At 43.3% G+C, this 16,897-nt stretch overlaps 1 protein-coding gene across 5 annotated transcripts in view; it reads right to left on the bottom strand.

Moving 5' to 3' along the window:
• Positions 1-16,897, bottom strand: part of LOC135110177 (very low-density lipoprotein receptor-like) — a 53,796-nt gene that overhangs the window by 21,648 nt on the left and 15,251 nt on the right. For all 5 annotated transcript variants that reach the window (XM_064022184.1, XM_064022186.1, XM_064022187.1 and 2 more), the window contains exon 3: positions 14,851-14,982. In XM_064022184.1, the coding sequence (XP_063878254.1) occupies positions 14,851-14,982 (132 nt within the window). The remainder of the gene's footprint in view (positions 1-14,850; positions 14,983-16,897) is intronic.

Here is a 16,897-nt window from a genome sequence, read left to right as displayed (position 1 = left end):
CGTTTTATCATGTACCTATGTATCAAACCTAGAGCATTGAAAATATCAGTACGTGCAACATTCGGTTCATCTCTTCCGCTTGACGGCATCTGTTCAAGCTGAGGCAGAAACGGAGCCAGGTTTCCACTACAGTCGCTCGAACGGAAACGGTGGTGACGTCACTGTTTGACGGAGTATAGAAATGGAATCTGTAAAAACGGTGTAGTGTAAACCGGCCCTTAAAGCGTGGCCGGCGGTGTCACTTCCTTCGGCGGCTCACCTCCCACTGTACCGTAGGCTAGGGTTCCATAGAGAAAGCGCTACCTTTTCATTACTAGTAGATGGAGCCTTGCGTTGACGTCACTTTCATATCCTTCCCTCTGCCTGTTTTCTTTAATCTATCTAAATCTATCTGAATCTTAATCTATCTAAGTCTATCAGTAAGGGCACTTATTAAAAGGTTCCATAGACGTTACGACTGCAGATTAGGTTCCGTTCCAGTTTCGTTCTAACTCCGACTTGAGTGTTGCCTATAAACGTTCAATTTTATTTCACATCTCCCGAGACGCGACAGGGTATGGACATGGTCTCTCTGTTCAGTGATGAGGATATAGATTGTGATATATGCTATTGCATATATCGAAGCAGAACTAGATAAACCCAAACAACGAAAATAAACATGGGTCAAAGAGTAGCTAAAGAAAATAAATTATTTCATGATTGCTTGAAACTTGACCTTGACTTCATGTATTTTGCAATTTTCTGAAGTTCTTTCCCGGAAGCAACTACTGAGGTTATTTCTTTTATCAACACAGTGTGGATTCCCCGTTGCATTCTTTTCTTGTTGTCTTTTATGTCATATGCTGCATTCTTTTTACTTTTGTCGCTGAAATCTTTACTTTTCACTTTCTATAGACAGGGTTGTTCTTTATAAATTTCAGTGAAATCGGCTCACAACTACTATGAATGTTGCTTCAGAACTGAAGTAGATTGTATGACAATGTCGATGCACATTTAGACTTCCGGGCGCCTGAACTGAAACGGAAGCGAGGAACCTGGTGGCGGCAGATTCCGATCGGGCCGCTGACTCCGCCCACTTTTGGTCGTTAAGATGATTACATACGCGGAGATACGACTCTCCATAGAGTTTAATGGTTTTGAAGCGAACCCTTTCACACGAGCGACTGTTGTGTGTGGCTGTGGCAAGCAGACGTGGATCGCCACCACAAGTGACATGACCATGTGGCTTGGAGCCCTTTCACACTAGTCAATTCCAGTGGTGCCGCGCTACAGGAAGTGGCATGTCTCTCTTTATCTGTCATTCCTTTCACCTCACATTGTTCTGTACGGAACTCTACCATGACATCTCTTGATATAGATCATAGATCGTTTCATAATAGAAAAAGAAGGACGATCAGCGAAGCGGGACACAAGAAGCAATGAGTACAGCAACAATCACTAAAGTCATAGGATGATCGTCGTTGCTGACGCTGTTGATGGCGACGTCGCAGAACAGGAATAGTAGCTTCCTCATCGGGGTCGATAATGAAACTGAGACATGTAGTGTGATGCAAGGGACCACATTTAGCCTTCTATTTACACACGAGCGACTCTGCAGTGCGACTCAATGACGCCACAGGGCACTAGAAAATAGCGGTAATGACCTTGCTGACTCTCTCTACAGTCACCCATGGGTAAGCGTTCTAAGACCCTTTGCCTACTCTTGCATCTCATGTTTCTTTTTTAATTTGGCAGCTCTGTCTCTGTCATCAGAGGGAGGGCAAATCCCCACCCGTTTGGGGAGGAAGGTGGGTTGGTTAAGATTGGTGGTTCAGTGTGACCCCGCAGTGTCAATCGGTTGGCCATGCGTTGGCAAGGGCCAAGCAACTGCTGTCTTTTGGGCAATACATCATTCCTGCAGGTAATGGCAAATACAGCAGCAGCAGCAGCAGCAGCAGCAGCATCAGCAAGAGCAGGAGCAGCAGCAGTAATAGTAGTAGCAGCAGCAACAGTAGTAGTAGTAGCAGTAGTAGTAGTAGTAGTAGTAGTAGTAGTAGTAGTAGTAGTAGTAGTAGTAGTAGTAGTAGTAGTAGTAGTAGTAGCAGCAGCAGCAGTATTTTCCTCATTGCCCTGTGAGCTTTCAGGTGCCCCAGACCGCCACCTTCGGTTTTCCTTATTTGGGTAAGCAGTGGGTGGGGGTGGAGAAGTGAATAATAACCTTTATATAATTGAAAATATCAGTAAAAGGTTCTTTCGAGCTTTTTCTTTCCCTGACGTCCGCGCGTCCCTTCTCGAACTTCTCTTATTGCAATCCTAGAGCCCTTCCAGGCTCAAGGTGGCACCAAGGTGCTTGTAGTTCCTTCTTCACGGAAGAAGGTTCCTTGCACTGTAACATGAAAATCTGGATCTTCCTCCATACCCCAAACTGAATTAGTACTAGGACTGTCTCAACCTGCATATTTTGAGAAATCCTTGAATAGTCAATCCATCCCAAACCTGGATATTTTTAAGGTTTACCTCTCCCTGATCAAGGTTCGTGCACAGGAACCCAAAATAATTAATTACACAGGGGGATGCCGTCTTATTGATGATGTTATGATCAGGATTCAGCTTCCTTCACAGCTACCACTACTCTCGGGTCAGCTTTCCCTAGACTAGCTCCTTCTAGCCTAGTGCGATTATAAACACGATGAATCCAGGCACTTAACTGATCGCTCACAGCTATCAAAACTCTGAGAACGCCACTCGGTTTAACCCACTGACCGAAAAGGAAGTATAACAAAGGCCAATAAAGCCCCAACTTGCTGAGAATAAATCGCAAAACCACGTGCTAGGGGAGGCACAGCTAAGACATAGAAACACAAGTGAGACTTATAATATTCCTTCCACCAGAGACAAGCCATCCACGCACACAGAAACATTATATTCCCCCTGCCCGTGAGCAGTCTATATGCAGTCCCCTGGAGGACTACAAACAGCTACAGACACAGAGAATAGTATGAGAGCTTCCAGCAGTGAGCTCTGAATACCAGTCGCATTTAACGGCACAAAAACACTAATGACACAAGTACACAACAACCAGCAGGGCCTGAGATGGTCAGAGAACTACTCCCAGACTCACCACAAAACATAAAACAATCAGGAGGCTTTATCTGGCACAGCACCCAGCCAAGCTCTTGACAGGGATTGTTTATCCTACCTAGTGCAGCAGGGGCCTACTGCAGACAATACTGCAACTGAAAATGCTTTGTGCAGCCCTCTAATATACATGTATATCCCACGATCGTCCATGCCAGCGCTCTGCCACTCCAGCAAGCTAACCGAGTCCCCTCCTTATGAACAACAAAGCCCGACTGAAGGAAAGGGAAAAAAGAGAGATGCGGCCTTGTCTCGCGCTATGCTGTGTGGCGGATAAGTCATATGACAAAGGGGCGGAGGGGGTAGAACTGGGAAGGGAAGGGGAGGAGGAAGACAGCCCGAGCGGCACTTCTCACTAACACGCTCTTGGCTGTAAAAGGGAGGCTAAGTTCTAAAAAAAAAAAAAAAAAAAAGCATTACGGGTTTATCAGTGTTGCTGTGTCAAATCTGATGATTTTATGAAGACAGCAACACTTCTGCCATAGGATGTATGAATCACAAGTCTGGGGGGGGAGGCAGAGGGAAATAAGCGAAAATTAAAGGTAAATGATGGTAGGTGATTAATACATAATTCTTAATCTTAACGGAGTAAGAGCGGGCATAAACTGTCGTAGTTCAGGCACCCTCTGTCTTTATCTCTCGCTCTCTCCGCCTCTTTCTTCCTACTTATCACTATTTTCTCATCTTAAACTTATCCTTTCTTTCTTCTTGTCCTGGTGCTCCTCATAACACATTCCTCTTTTAAATGAAAAACTTTGGAAGTTACATAAATTTACGAAAATTTTAGGCATATGGGAAATGAGATTACGACTCTGGAGTAATGAATATGCAACTCACAACATACTGAGGGAGCACACAAATTGCAGCTTTACAAAAGAACGCCATGACACTATCACAGCAACAAAGAGAAACAGGCCTACAACCCAGCCCTTCTGAACACAAACAGGGCTGCTTTCTTTTTTTTTCTCCTCCTACTCTTCCCACGAGATCTGTTTCTGGCTCTCACCCCAGGACCTGTGCTTGCCTCTACTGCGACACCGGCGTGAGAAATTACTCCTGGGGGGAGTCATGGTTATAGCATCTTTCCTCCAGCAGCTACCGGTGCTTCTGATTCTCTTGTGGCTTTTTTTTTTCTCTTCTTTCTCCTCTTACTCTTCCCTCTGCCTGCTTCACTGCTCCACTTACTCTCATCTCTCCTGTTCCCTCTGCTACACAGCCTTTTTCTTTTTATGTTGGAGGGGCACCAGCCAAGGGCAACAAAAATCCAATAAAAAAAAAAAAAAAACTGAGATGCCGGTCCCCGAATCGGTTCTGAAGCGAAATTAAAGGATAAGTGTCTTGAAACCTCCCTCTTGAAGAATTCAAGTCATAGGAAGGTGGAAATACAGAAGCAGGCAGGGAGTTCCAAAGTTTACCAGAGAAACGGATGAATGATTGAGAATACTGGTTAACTCTTGCATTAGAGAGGTGGACAGAATAGGGGTGTGAGAAAGAAGAAAATCTTGTGCAGCGAGGCCGCGGGAGGACGGGAGGCATGCAGTTAGCAGGATAAGAGCAGTTAGCATGAAAATAACGGTAGAAGATAGCTAGAGATGCAACATTTCGGCGATGAGAAAGAGGCTGAAGACAGTCAGTTAGATAAGAGGAGTTGATAATTCGAAAAGCTTTTGATTCAACCCTGTCTAAAAGAACGGTATGAGTGGAATCCTCAAGACATGTAAAGCATACGTCCATACATGGACGGATGAGGCCCTTATACAGAGTTAACAGTTGGGGAGGGGGTGAGAAAAACTGGCGGAGACGCCTCAGAACACCTAACTTCATAGAAGCTGTTTTAGCTAGAGATGATGTATGAAGTTTCCAGTTTAGATTATAAGAAAAGGGCAGACTGAGGATGTTCAATGTAGAAGCGGGAGACAGTTCAGTGTCAGTGAAGAAGAGGGGATAGTTGTCTGGAAGGTTGTGTCGAGTTGATAGATGAAGGAATTGAGTTTTTGAGGCATTCAACAATACAAAGTTTTCTCTGCCCCAATCAGAAATTTTAGAAAGATCAGAAGTCAGGCGTTTTGTGGCCTCCCTGCATGAACTGTTTACTTGCTAAAGGGTTGGACCCTTCTGAATCCTTCTGGTGTCATCAGCGTAGGAGTGGATAGGAAAAGAAGTTTGGTTTAGAAGATCATTGATGAAAGAAAAAAAAAGAAGAGAGTGAGGGACAGGACAGAACCCTGAGGAACACTACTGTTAATAGATTTAAGAGAAGAACAGTGACCATCTACCACAGCAGCAATAGAACGGTCAGAAAGGAAACTGGACTTGAAGTTACAGAGAGAAGGATAGAAGCCGTAGGAAGGTAGTTTGGAAAATCAAAGCTTTGTGCCAGACTCTATCAAAAGCTTATGATATGTCTAGGGCAAAAGCAAAAATTTCACCAAAATCTCTAAAACAGTATGACCAAGACTCAGTAAAGAGAGCCAGAAGATCACAAGTAGAGCGGGCTTGACGGAACTCATACTGGCGGCGATCAGATAGAAGGTTGTGAAGTGATAGATGTTTAAGAATCTTCTTGTTGAGGATAGATTCAAAAACCTTAGGCAGAAAATTAAAGCAATAGAACGGTAGTTTGAGGGATTAGAAAGGTCACCCTTTTTAGGAACCGGCAGAATGTAGGCAAACTTCCAGCAAGAAGGAAAGGTAGATGTTGAAAGACATGTTGACAGAGTTGAAAGAGTTTGATTAGGCAAGGTGCAAGCATGGAGGCACAGTTTTGGAGAACAATATGAGGGACCCAATCAGGTCCATAAGCCTTCCGAGGGTTTAGGACAGCGAGGGCATGGAAAACATCATTATTTTCTTCTGTACCTTTTCTTCATAATACAATCATAAGGGCCACAAACTAATGACAATGACAACCCTGCGACCTTAAGACGTCGCTCACCAGACGTCGTGGCAATCTAAAACATCGGCGTGGGACTGCCAGGTATCAAACTTCCTGGCCAAACGACAACTTCTGGGCCACCAATCAATGCTAACTCGCTGGCTCCTCCAATTCTCCGTACTGGAGAACACACGTCCTAATCCACCAGACCTTCGCTGCCCACACCTTTACTCCGTCTTGCCCGCTCCTGGCTCCTCAGAGCCTTCTTGTCACACCCTCCTCCCCCCCCCCAAAAAAAAAGAATAAAATAAATATATATAAAAAAATAAAATATAAAAAAAATAAAAAGGCCACTTCTACAGCAAAAGTAAGAGCAGCCTCCTGCCCCCTCTTACGTAAGTTAAATTGTACTTCCTGGGTGTGGCACGACCAACCCTGTTTTTCATTGTCAGGCACAGCAACACCACTCCACTCCTCCCGTTGACCATTCGATGACACAAGAGTCGATACAACGAGCTGATGGCTGCTCCTTTCCAGGACGCAGCACACTCATTCCCGCACGCGAAGCAAAACTGCCACACATGGCCACCCAAACACAACTTCCGGCCTCACCTCGAGCCTGGCAAACATGCATTTGGGCCAGTTCCATTGGTCCCAGCAAATGCTCCCGCATGCAACTCATTCTCGGCAAACCAGACTCCTTGTCGCTTCAAGAAGGATGGCATCCAATCATAACATACTTGGGGGCAACACCTGACACTTAACACCGACTTGGCCACACGAAACCACAGCAACACTGTGGGTACCTCCTGAGCGGCAAGCAACAACTTACCACTGCCAGTTTCACTCAATACTGCCTCCAGACGCAGCACCGTAACACTCAACTCAACTGTAGCACTTTCACAGTTCCTACAGGCTAGCAATATCTCTTATCATCCCCATATCATGGAAAACAACATCAGCCATAACACAGGGGAAGAAGGGCAATACTCAACAAACATGGCTACATCTGACCACCAAAACCGATGCAAATGCTCACTAGTCATCCTGACTCCAAAACGGCCAAATACCGGGCCACTACGTGCTATCTGTACATATGCCTTTTTAACTGCGGATGGCATAACAAACTTGAGCAGCAAACTTCTGTCCTCTCCGGCTATACTTTATTTATTCTTGAAAGAACGTTTATGCATTGGCCGAGATCCGTGAGCTACTCTGCCACATCACACAATTTCTCTTAAATATATCAGTTTTTTTTACTTATTATTGAAATTCAAGTATTAAGTATGAATTATTTAGCTCATCAAACCATGCAGTACTACGAATGGTTTGGGTTTTAAGATAATAAATAGTCTGGATTTTACATAAATATCACATCATTTGACAACATAGTTTTGCGGTGTTTTCATTTAGGTCGAGTACCCGGGGTGCTTATCGGTGGGGTCAGGTGAGTCAGGTCAGAGAGAGGGGTGGCTCAGCCTCTCGAGAAACACTCCCATGGTGGAAGCAACTCCCAAGTGCTCGCATGTTCTTCAGGGCCGAACAGCCAAAGGCACTAATGTGAATGAGACGAAATTGCGACGAATCTTCTATGCCCCAAATCGAGATTACGCGGAACAATTACCACGAACAAATAAATTGTTCACACAGTATCATACAATACTGAGAATTAGAGAGAGAGAGAGAGAGAGAGAGAGAGAGAGAGAGAGAGAGAGAGAGAGAGAGAGAGAGAGAGAGAGAGAGAGAGAGAGAGAGAGAGAGAGGATGAAGGACAGTCACCTGTCCTTTCCACCAAGGTGTTAAACTGATAAGGTCCTGTAGAGACACGGCAACGCAGCTCAGGGGAATTCCCCTGCTCGCCAACTTCCAAACGTTCTTCCATGAGTAAAAGCACTATTGCCCTCTTCTACCTTGGCAAAGAAGGGGACAATGCGTTCCTGAGGCAGAACCCTCGTTGGGCACGGTGGTAGCTGTACCATTAGGTATCACTACGTGAGCTAACACCCATAGTGTTTAGTTCCGGAAGGGAAGCAGCCTGATCTCCACCTCCGTTACACTCCATAGGCGAGGAAACCCCTACCTCCTCAGCAGAATTAGGAATCTCTCCGCCCTCGGCAGTAATCCCTAACATACCAAGCACACCAGGCTGTACCAACGCCCATAGCCTCCATACCAGGTAACGACTCCGCCTGAGCGCCACCTCCGAGAGGCTCCGCACCGTGAGGCGAACCAGCAAACGAACTACTAAAAACCCGACACTCCACCCCCACCCTTGGTAAAACCCCCAAACAAATCATGTGCTTTCTGCGGTATCTCTGCTGAAGTACAATGAGCCTCGACACCATCACTCAAGGACGTGCCCAACTCTGGCTAGCCAAAACCTTTGTCAGCAGTACAACAAACCTCTGGCCAATCTGTCCCCACAGAGGCATCAACACCCACTCTGCACTACTCTAACAGGGACCGTGTCTTATTGCAATCGACCCCCAAGTAGTCTCTGCCGCAGGAATCTCTCTATGGCGCCAATTCCCCTGCACCACACAGGAAACTTGCCTCCCAGTAACATACCTGCACAGCGACTGCTGTGCTGCTGTATCTCTCAAAACAGTGACAAGGTACTCAACCAGAGCAATCTCAACAGTGCCTTAACGCAAGAAAGGGCGGCACTAGTCCATGCCAGACGGTGAGGTATCAGTAACATGAGTAGACAGCACTTCCTACCTCTCTACTTTCACGAGCAAACACGGGCCGGATCTCTTCACCCTCCTGATCTTGGCTCTGAGACACAATCAACGCCATCGGCTTCTGGGGGGACTTGACAGCCGTGGTTGTCACTAACTTTGGACAATTAAATTTGAGGTGCCCAGTATTTTCACGGTATTGGTACATAGGTTGCATAATGTATCTGGGAATGCTATGCATCATGCTCACATTCTGTCTCTGTCGAGGGCTAGGTGGAGACTTATTACTAACAGGACTTACTCGTCCTGACTTGTTACCCACACCACAACTATGACTTGGACTTCCCAACAAACCAGCGACTGCCGCGCCTCCAGACAAGCTATTACCGACTCCGCCAGGCGTTCCACTTAACCAACGAGACACTGGTCGGAGAGCCAACACGTGGTAATCTGCCCACGTGGCCACCTCCTTTCAGGTCTTAAACTTTTTTTTCCCGGAGCACTGGCACAATTTCCTCCACGGCCACATCACCAAACTGCTCAATTACAATGAACTCCTTTAACTCACGCTCGCTAGCTATCCACTTTTTAAATGCCTCTTCAAGGTAGCGTGTACAATCAAGATACAAGTTACTAGGCTTTCTCTTAGCCCCTCTAAATTGCTGCCTGTTGACTTCTGGCCGCAGCTTACAGACTTTCAGGATCTCAGCCTTAAACTTCTAATAATCATCTAAATACGCCACTGACATCCTCTCAGAGACTACTAACGCCTTGCCCTTCAACAACATATTAACAACACAGCCAACCCATCTCTTCCGAGGCCAACCACACTCAACCTTCTCCTCAGATGTGAACTATTCTGTCACCTTATCAAACTATGATGTTAACTTAAAACTTATCACCATCTGGTTTTCTACGGTATCTTCCCTCACTCCTCCTGTCCACAAAGCATGACGTGAATTAGCCTCTATTTGAGACTTCTCTAGCTCAAATATTCTGTTCTTCTCAACTTCTTCCCTATCATACATTGTCGTCTTCTCCGAATCAAGTCTCTTTGCTTCTATAATCTCCCCAGTTTTCAATCTCCTTGCGTCAGCTTCAGCTTTCAAGTCAAGCCTTATCATCTTCTCTGCCTCTAACCTCTTAGCTTCTCTAGCCTTCTTCATCTCCAGTCTTTTCATCTCCAATTTAAATCTCATCTCAGACATTCCTTCTGTCTGAGAGAATCCACCAATGCTATGGGCAGGACTGTAATATTACGGCCATGTAAACTATTTGCGGAACTGGGTGTTCGCACACCAAACTGAGACAAGTCTACACTGCCACTTCCGGCAGAGACAGTGGACCAGTCCACCATGCTTTATCTGGCACAACACCCAGCCAAGCTCAAGCTCTTGAAAGGGGCTTATCCTTCCTAGCACAACAGGTTCCTACTGCTGCAAATAGTATAACTGAAAATACTATGTGTAGCCCTCCAATATACATGTATATCCCACGATCATCTGTGGCAGCGCTCAGTCACTCCAAGCAAACTAGCCACATCCTCTCATTACGAACCACAAGGCCCGACTGAACAAAGGGACAATAGAGACGCGGCCTTGTCCCACGCTCTTGCTACGTGGTGGGTAAGTCATATAACAAAGGGAGAGCGAGAAGAATGCGGAAGGGACGGGGAGGGGGAGGGAAGCCCGCGCCGCACTTGTCTCTTGGCCGTAAAAGGTAGGCTAATTTCTGAAAAAAAAGGTGGTCTTTTTTTTTTTTTTTGAGGGCAACTCTTCTGCTGCAGGATGTATGAATCACAAGTCTGGGAGAGGGACAAAGGGAAGTGGACGAAAACTTACGGGGAATGATGGTAGGTGATTAATATATAATTCTTCCACAAAACGGAGTAGGAGCGGGCATAAACAATTCCTGCACCCTCTGTCTTTCTCTCTCCTTCTCGCTCTCTCCCTTTCTTTCTTCCTGCTTCTCACTATCTTCTTTCTTCTTGTTCTGGTGCTACTCATCACAATAGTGAACCAGCAATTAGTGTAGCTACGAGTACCTACTCGTATCCCTCACTATCTTCAAGATACGCCAAACTTTATTGATGTTTTCCTAACTTCTAATCCTTCTGCTTATACTGTCATTCTGTCCTCTCTGTCGGACCCTTCCAAGCATAACCAAACATCTGTATCCTGTCTTATCGCTCCAATTTCTCCTCAGGATCCGCCAAAGTGGAGGTGCCTCTGGTTTTACTTCTGCTAATTCCGTGTCAGAGAGCCATCTCTGTTTGCTGAACGCATAAGGGAGACGTACATTCCTCACTCTCTGTCTCGTCATTAAAATTCCAAACCTTTGTTTAACACAACCTGTTCTCGCGCTATACTTGATAAAGAGATGGACGACAAAAGGTACTTGAGCCTTCCATCACCTGAATTTCATGCACTTTATATTTCTGTCCGGAATAGAACCAAGTCTCTTCTCCAACTAGCCAAAAACTTGATTAATTAATAAAAAGTGTCAAAGTGACTTCTGACTTCTAGCAAAAAACATCTCCAATAACTTTACTGCTTCATCTTTCCCTCCTTTATTTCTACCTGATGGCACCACTGCCATCTCATCTATTTCTAAAGCTGAACTCTTCGCTCAAACTTTTGCTTAAAACTCCGTCTTGGATGATTCAAGGTTTGTTCCTTCTTCTCCACCCTCCGACTACTTCCCTTCACAGTGATGTTTCCATGCCCTTGCTGGTCTCAGCCCTCGGAAGGCTTATGGACCTCACTGGTTCCCTCCTATTGTTCTCCGAAACTGCCTCCGTGCTTACATTTTGCCTAGTCACACTCTTCCAATTCTGTCTGTTAACATCTACCTTTTCCTTCCTGCTGGAAATTTGCCTACATTGAACCTGCTCCCTGAAAAGGGTGACCGCTCGAATCCTTCAAACTACTGTCCTATTGCTTAATTTCCTGCCTGTCTAAATTCTTTTTAATCTATCCTCAACAAAAAGGTTCTTAAACATCTATCACTTCACAATCTAATCTGATCGCCAGTATGGATTCCGTCGAGACCGCTCTACTAGTGATCTTCTGGTTCCCGTACTGAGTCTTGGTCATCCTTTTTTTAGGGATCTTGGTGAAACTTTCGCAGTTGCTTTAAACATATCAAAAGCTTTTGATGGACTCTGACACAAAGCTTTGATTTCCAGACTACCTTCCAACGGCTTCTACCCTTTTCCCTGTAACTTCTTCTTAAGTTTCCTCTCAAACCATATTATTTCAGCTGTGGTAGATGGTTACTGTTCTCCTCTTAAGTCTATTAAAATTGATGTTCCTCAGGGTTTTGTCTTGTCACCCACTCTCTTCCTATTATTCCTATTATTCATGAATGATCTAAATCAAACTTCTTGTTCTATCCACTCTGCACTTTTCCACGTCTTTTCGTAGACGTCCAACCCTTTAGGTAGTAAACAGTTCACACAGGGAAGCCACAGAACTTCTGATCTATCTAAAAGTTCTGATTGGGTCAGAGCAAACGTTCACTGCCTCAAAAACTCAATTGTTCCATCTATCAACTCGACACCATAGCTGGGCGCGCTAATGAAAAAGAAAAGATCACGATAATCGATAAATCGATAAGGATAACCTTATCGGAGGTAATCGGTAATCGATAACTCGATAAATTTATCACCCGATAACCGATACATCGATAAGTCCAAAATTCCTATACAAGCGATAACGATATTGATATTTTACGTAAAAAAAATCGATAAATCCAAATCTTTATTTTTATCTTTATTTTTGAAAAAAAATATTTGAAAAAAAAAAAAATGTTTATCCTGTCTCTTCGCTAATGAAAATTACTATCTTAAGTAAAATAGTTACAATTGATTTCGAAAGTTAAAAACTTCGACATGTTCATGTTCCAATGAATCGATATCGCGGGAAAAAAAATATTCTCGGATAGCCGATAATCCGATATTGTTATCGATAATGCCCATCTACGTTCGACACAATCTTCCAGATAACTATCACCTCTTCTTCAATGACAGTCAACCACTTTTCTACCAGTTTCTTCTCACTCTCCCCCCCTCCCTGTAAATGGGTCTTATCCGTCCATTTATGGAGTATGCTTTACATGTTTGGGGAGGGGAGGGGTTCCACTCATACCGCTATTTTAGACAGGGTGAGATCAAAAGTATGCTGCATCTCTTGCTGTCTTGCTGTCTACCGCTATTTTCACTCTAACTGCCCTTCTGATCTTGCTAACTGCATGCCTTCCCTCCGCCCGCGGCCTCGCTGCACAAGACTTTCCTCTTTCTCTCATCTCTATTCTGTCTACTTCTCTAATGCAAGAGTTAACCAGTATTCTCTATCATTCATTCCTTTCTCTGGTAAACTCTGGAACTCTGCCTGCTTCTGTATTTTCTCCTTCCTGCGACTTGAACTCTTTCAAGAGGGAGGTTTTAAGACACTTATCCTGTTTTTTTTTTTTACCATTCTTTCTGACATCAATATGGGGACTGGCAATAAGTTTGCTTTTATTTTTTTTGCCCATATTTTTTTTGACCAGATGCCCTTTTACATAAAAAAAAAAAGAAAAAGAAAAAGAAAAAAAATTAGGATATGAGGAGGTATTACTGTAATTTTCCTTGGAATGACTATTTCTTGTGTGCGAGATCTGTCTCTGTCTGCTGAGTGCATAATAGAGGTGACGGCGTCTGCCATGGAGGCGTACATTACTTACTTTTTCTCCTGTACTAAACCTTGGTTAAACTCCCTGTTCTCGTGGTCCATAAACGGCACTTGCGCCTTCCATCCCGAGTTTTATGTACTTTAAATTTCTAACTGAAATCATACCAATATTGTTTTTCATCTAGTTAAAACTCCTTATCAATAAAAAAAAAAAAAAGTCAAAATATTTCTAAATCAACTTCCATCACAACTTCTGGCACCAAGCTAAAAACATCTCATCTTCATCTTTTCCTCTTTTATTTCATCCTTTTCTTGGACGTTTAATTCTCCAGGGAAACTACGCATGACTTCTGATCTTTCTAAAATTTCTGATTGGGGTAGAACAAAGAAAAATCCAATTCCTCCATCTTTGAACATAATCTTCCAGATAACCAACTCCTCTTTTTCAATGACGCTCATCTACTCCCATCTTCTAAACTGAACATCCTTTACTTATAATCTAAACTGAAAAATTTATATCTCGTCTCCCATAGCTATGTACAGGGACCTTACCCGTCTTTATACGTGGAGTTCACTTCACATGGTCGTTCCACTCATACTGTTCTTTTGAATAGGGTGGAATCAGAAGTATTTCTTCTTTATCAGCCTCTCTCCTCTAAATAATTGTTTTCAGACTCTCTCTTCGCCGAAATGTTGCTTCTCTGGATACTTCCTATCGTTATTTTTACGCTAACTGCTACCCTAATCTGTATGCCTTCCCCCCCTGCCCCCACTTCCCTAATGCAAGGGTTAACCTGCATTCTGAAACTTTTCATCACTCTTAATGATAAACTCCTGAACTTTCTTTCGTTCAAGAATTTCTTTTATAATTTTTCAAACTAGTCTTTGGGAGCTGGTACCCTTAGCAGTAATTTTATTATTATTATTATTATTATTTTTTTTTTTTACTTGCTAGAGCTTTTCTTAACATATGCATCGGATATGACCATATGACCCACAGCTACCCCTCAACCTTATTCTTGAGTGGTCTGGCTAAATGGCAGCAACAGTTAAAATAAATCACTGTGTAGTGTACTGCACAACTGCAGTACTACTGCAGTTGGAAGCCTGTTGTACTTTTCTGTCTCAGTAACCGCTGATATTGAAACATTCCAATATCTGTTGTTTTATTCGTGATCGGTTTCTTAATATACCTGTCGATTATTTACATGATATTTATTTTATCCATAAAATAACGTCAGTTATTTTATGAGTAAAAATAGTGTTTTATACTCTATTTTTGGAAAAATTATACATGAGAAAATCAGTAAATAAACAAATGAGCAATGGAAAAGAAAACTAGTGAAGGCGATAGACAGGACATGGATGAAATCTTTGTGGTTCCAAACGGTAGTGGCAGTGACAGATATGCCATAACCTTACAAAACTTTAGATAAGGAACATACTGCAAACAGTAAACTTCATAAAAGGGAGTAGAAAGGGCAACAACTCGCGTCTTACTTACCACATGATTTCTCGTCCTCACTATCATTGCAGTCACTATTACCGTCACAAACTTGTGCCACACAGATCTCTTCACCATTCGGGCAAATGAACACGTCATCGGTGGGGCAGCTCCTCGGAGACCTAATTCGTTCTGTAAACGTAGCATCCACGTTATCACCAGAAAAACAAGGTGTCATAATTATGAGTGGGTCTTAGGACGGATAATAAGAAAGGAAAAATTGGTTTGTCATTCTGGTAAATTCTCTTTCATTTAACACTCAAGTAAATCGTGTGTAACAATGATACTTATAAGGGTAATGGTAAGGAGTGGTTGATAAAAGAAATTGTAGCTGAGCGGCTGAAACTACTGTACTGTACTGCACTGTACACAGAGTTACATTGAGATTTAGGCGGTTAGTACAGAAAGGAAGCGAGAAAAAAACTTGACATTTTATTTATTTCTTTATGTGTCAGAAAGGCCACCCTCCTAGAAAAAAAAAGGTCCACTCACTGTTGTTCACCCCCTCAAAAAAAAAAAAAAAAAGAAAGGCCAAAAGCAAAAAGAGGCGGTCAGGTTGCTTTCAGCGTTGCCTTCATACACTTCTTTTCAAACAGTTCAATTTGCAGAAAGAACGAAAACAGAAATAGGTACATGTAAACATCCAGGGACGAGAGGGTAAAGACTCAGCTAACTCTTACATAAAGCAAAGTGGAGGGAATAAGGATGAGAGTAAGTATAGGATCTTGTATAGCGAGACAGAGGAAGGGTGGGAAGTATGCAAGTAGCTGGTTGGGAAGAACAGCAACATGGAAATAACTGTAAAATGCAAATGCAATATTGCAGTGATGAGTGAGATAATCAAAACGATCTATTAGAGCGGACGAATCAATGAGACGAGGAACATTTGACGTGGACAGATAAAGAGAAAAGGTATCGACGGAGACAGCACAGAGTATCTAACTTCATGAAAGCAATTTTACCAAGAAGAGGGACACGAAATTTTCAGATGAGATTTTTAGTGAAGAACAAACCAAGTTTGTACAGTGAAGAGGATATTGTTACTCTACACTCACTCTTCCTCTAAAGCTGAACTCTTTGCTCAAACCTTTTCAGCAAACTCTACCTTGGACGATTCAGAGCTTGTTCCTCCCTCTCTTCCACCCTCTGACTGCTTCATGCTATATCTAATAAAATTCTTCGTAGTTGTTTTCCATGACTCGCTGGACTAAACCTCGGAATGCTTATGGCCCTGCTGATGGAGTCCCTCCTATTGTTCTCCGAAACTACGGTTCCGTGCTTGCACCTTGCCAAGTCAAAGTCTATCTACTCTGTCAACATCTACCTTTCCTTCTTGCTGGAAGTTTGCCTACATTCAGCCTGTTCCTAAAAATTAAAGCAATAGGACTACCGTCCTATTGCTACTCTACTGGTGATCTGGCTTTCCTTACTGAGTCTTGGTCATCCTCTTTTAGAGATTTTGGTGAAACTTTTACTGTTGCCTTGGACATATCAAAAGCTTTTGATAAGTCTGGCACAAAGCTTTGATTTCCAAATTACCCTCCTACGGTTTCTATCCTTCTCTCTGTAACTTCATCTCAAGTTTCCTTTCTGACCGTTCTATTGCTGCTGTGGTAGATGGTCACTGTTCTTCTCCTAAATCTATTAACAGTGGTGTTCCTCAGGGTTCTGTCCTGTCACCCACTCTCTTCTTATTATTCATTAATAATCTTCTAAACTAAACTTCTTGTCCTATCCACTCCTACGCTGATGATACCACCCTGCACTTTTCCACGTCTTTTCATAGACGTCCAACCCTTCAGGAGGTAAACATATCACGCAGGGAAGCCACAGAACGCTTGACTTCTGATCTTTCTAAAATTTCTGATTGGGGCAGAGCAAACTTGGTATTGTTCAATGCCTCAAAAACTCAATTCCTCCATCTATCAACTCGACACAACCTTCCAGACAACTATCCCCTCTTCTTCAATGAACATCCTCAGTCTGTCCTTTACTTATAATCTGAACTGGAAACTTCACATCTCATCTCTAGCTAAAACAGCTTCTA

This window comes from Scylla paramamosain, chromosome 20 (assembly GCF_035594125.1).
Source record: "Scylla paramamosain isolate STU-SP2022 chromosome 20, ASM3559412v1, whole genome shotgun sequence".
Taxonomy (NCBI): domain Eukaryota; kingdom Metazoa; phylum Arthropoda; class Malacostraca; order Decapoda; family Portunidae; genus Scylla; species Scylla paramamosain.
The sequence above is the reverse complement of the archived record's forward strand: the minus strand, read 5'-3'. Positions and strand labels throughout refer to the sequence as shown.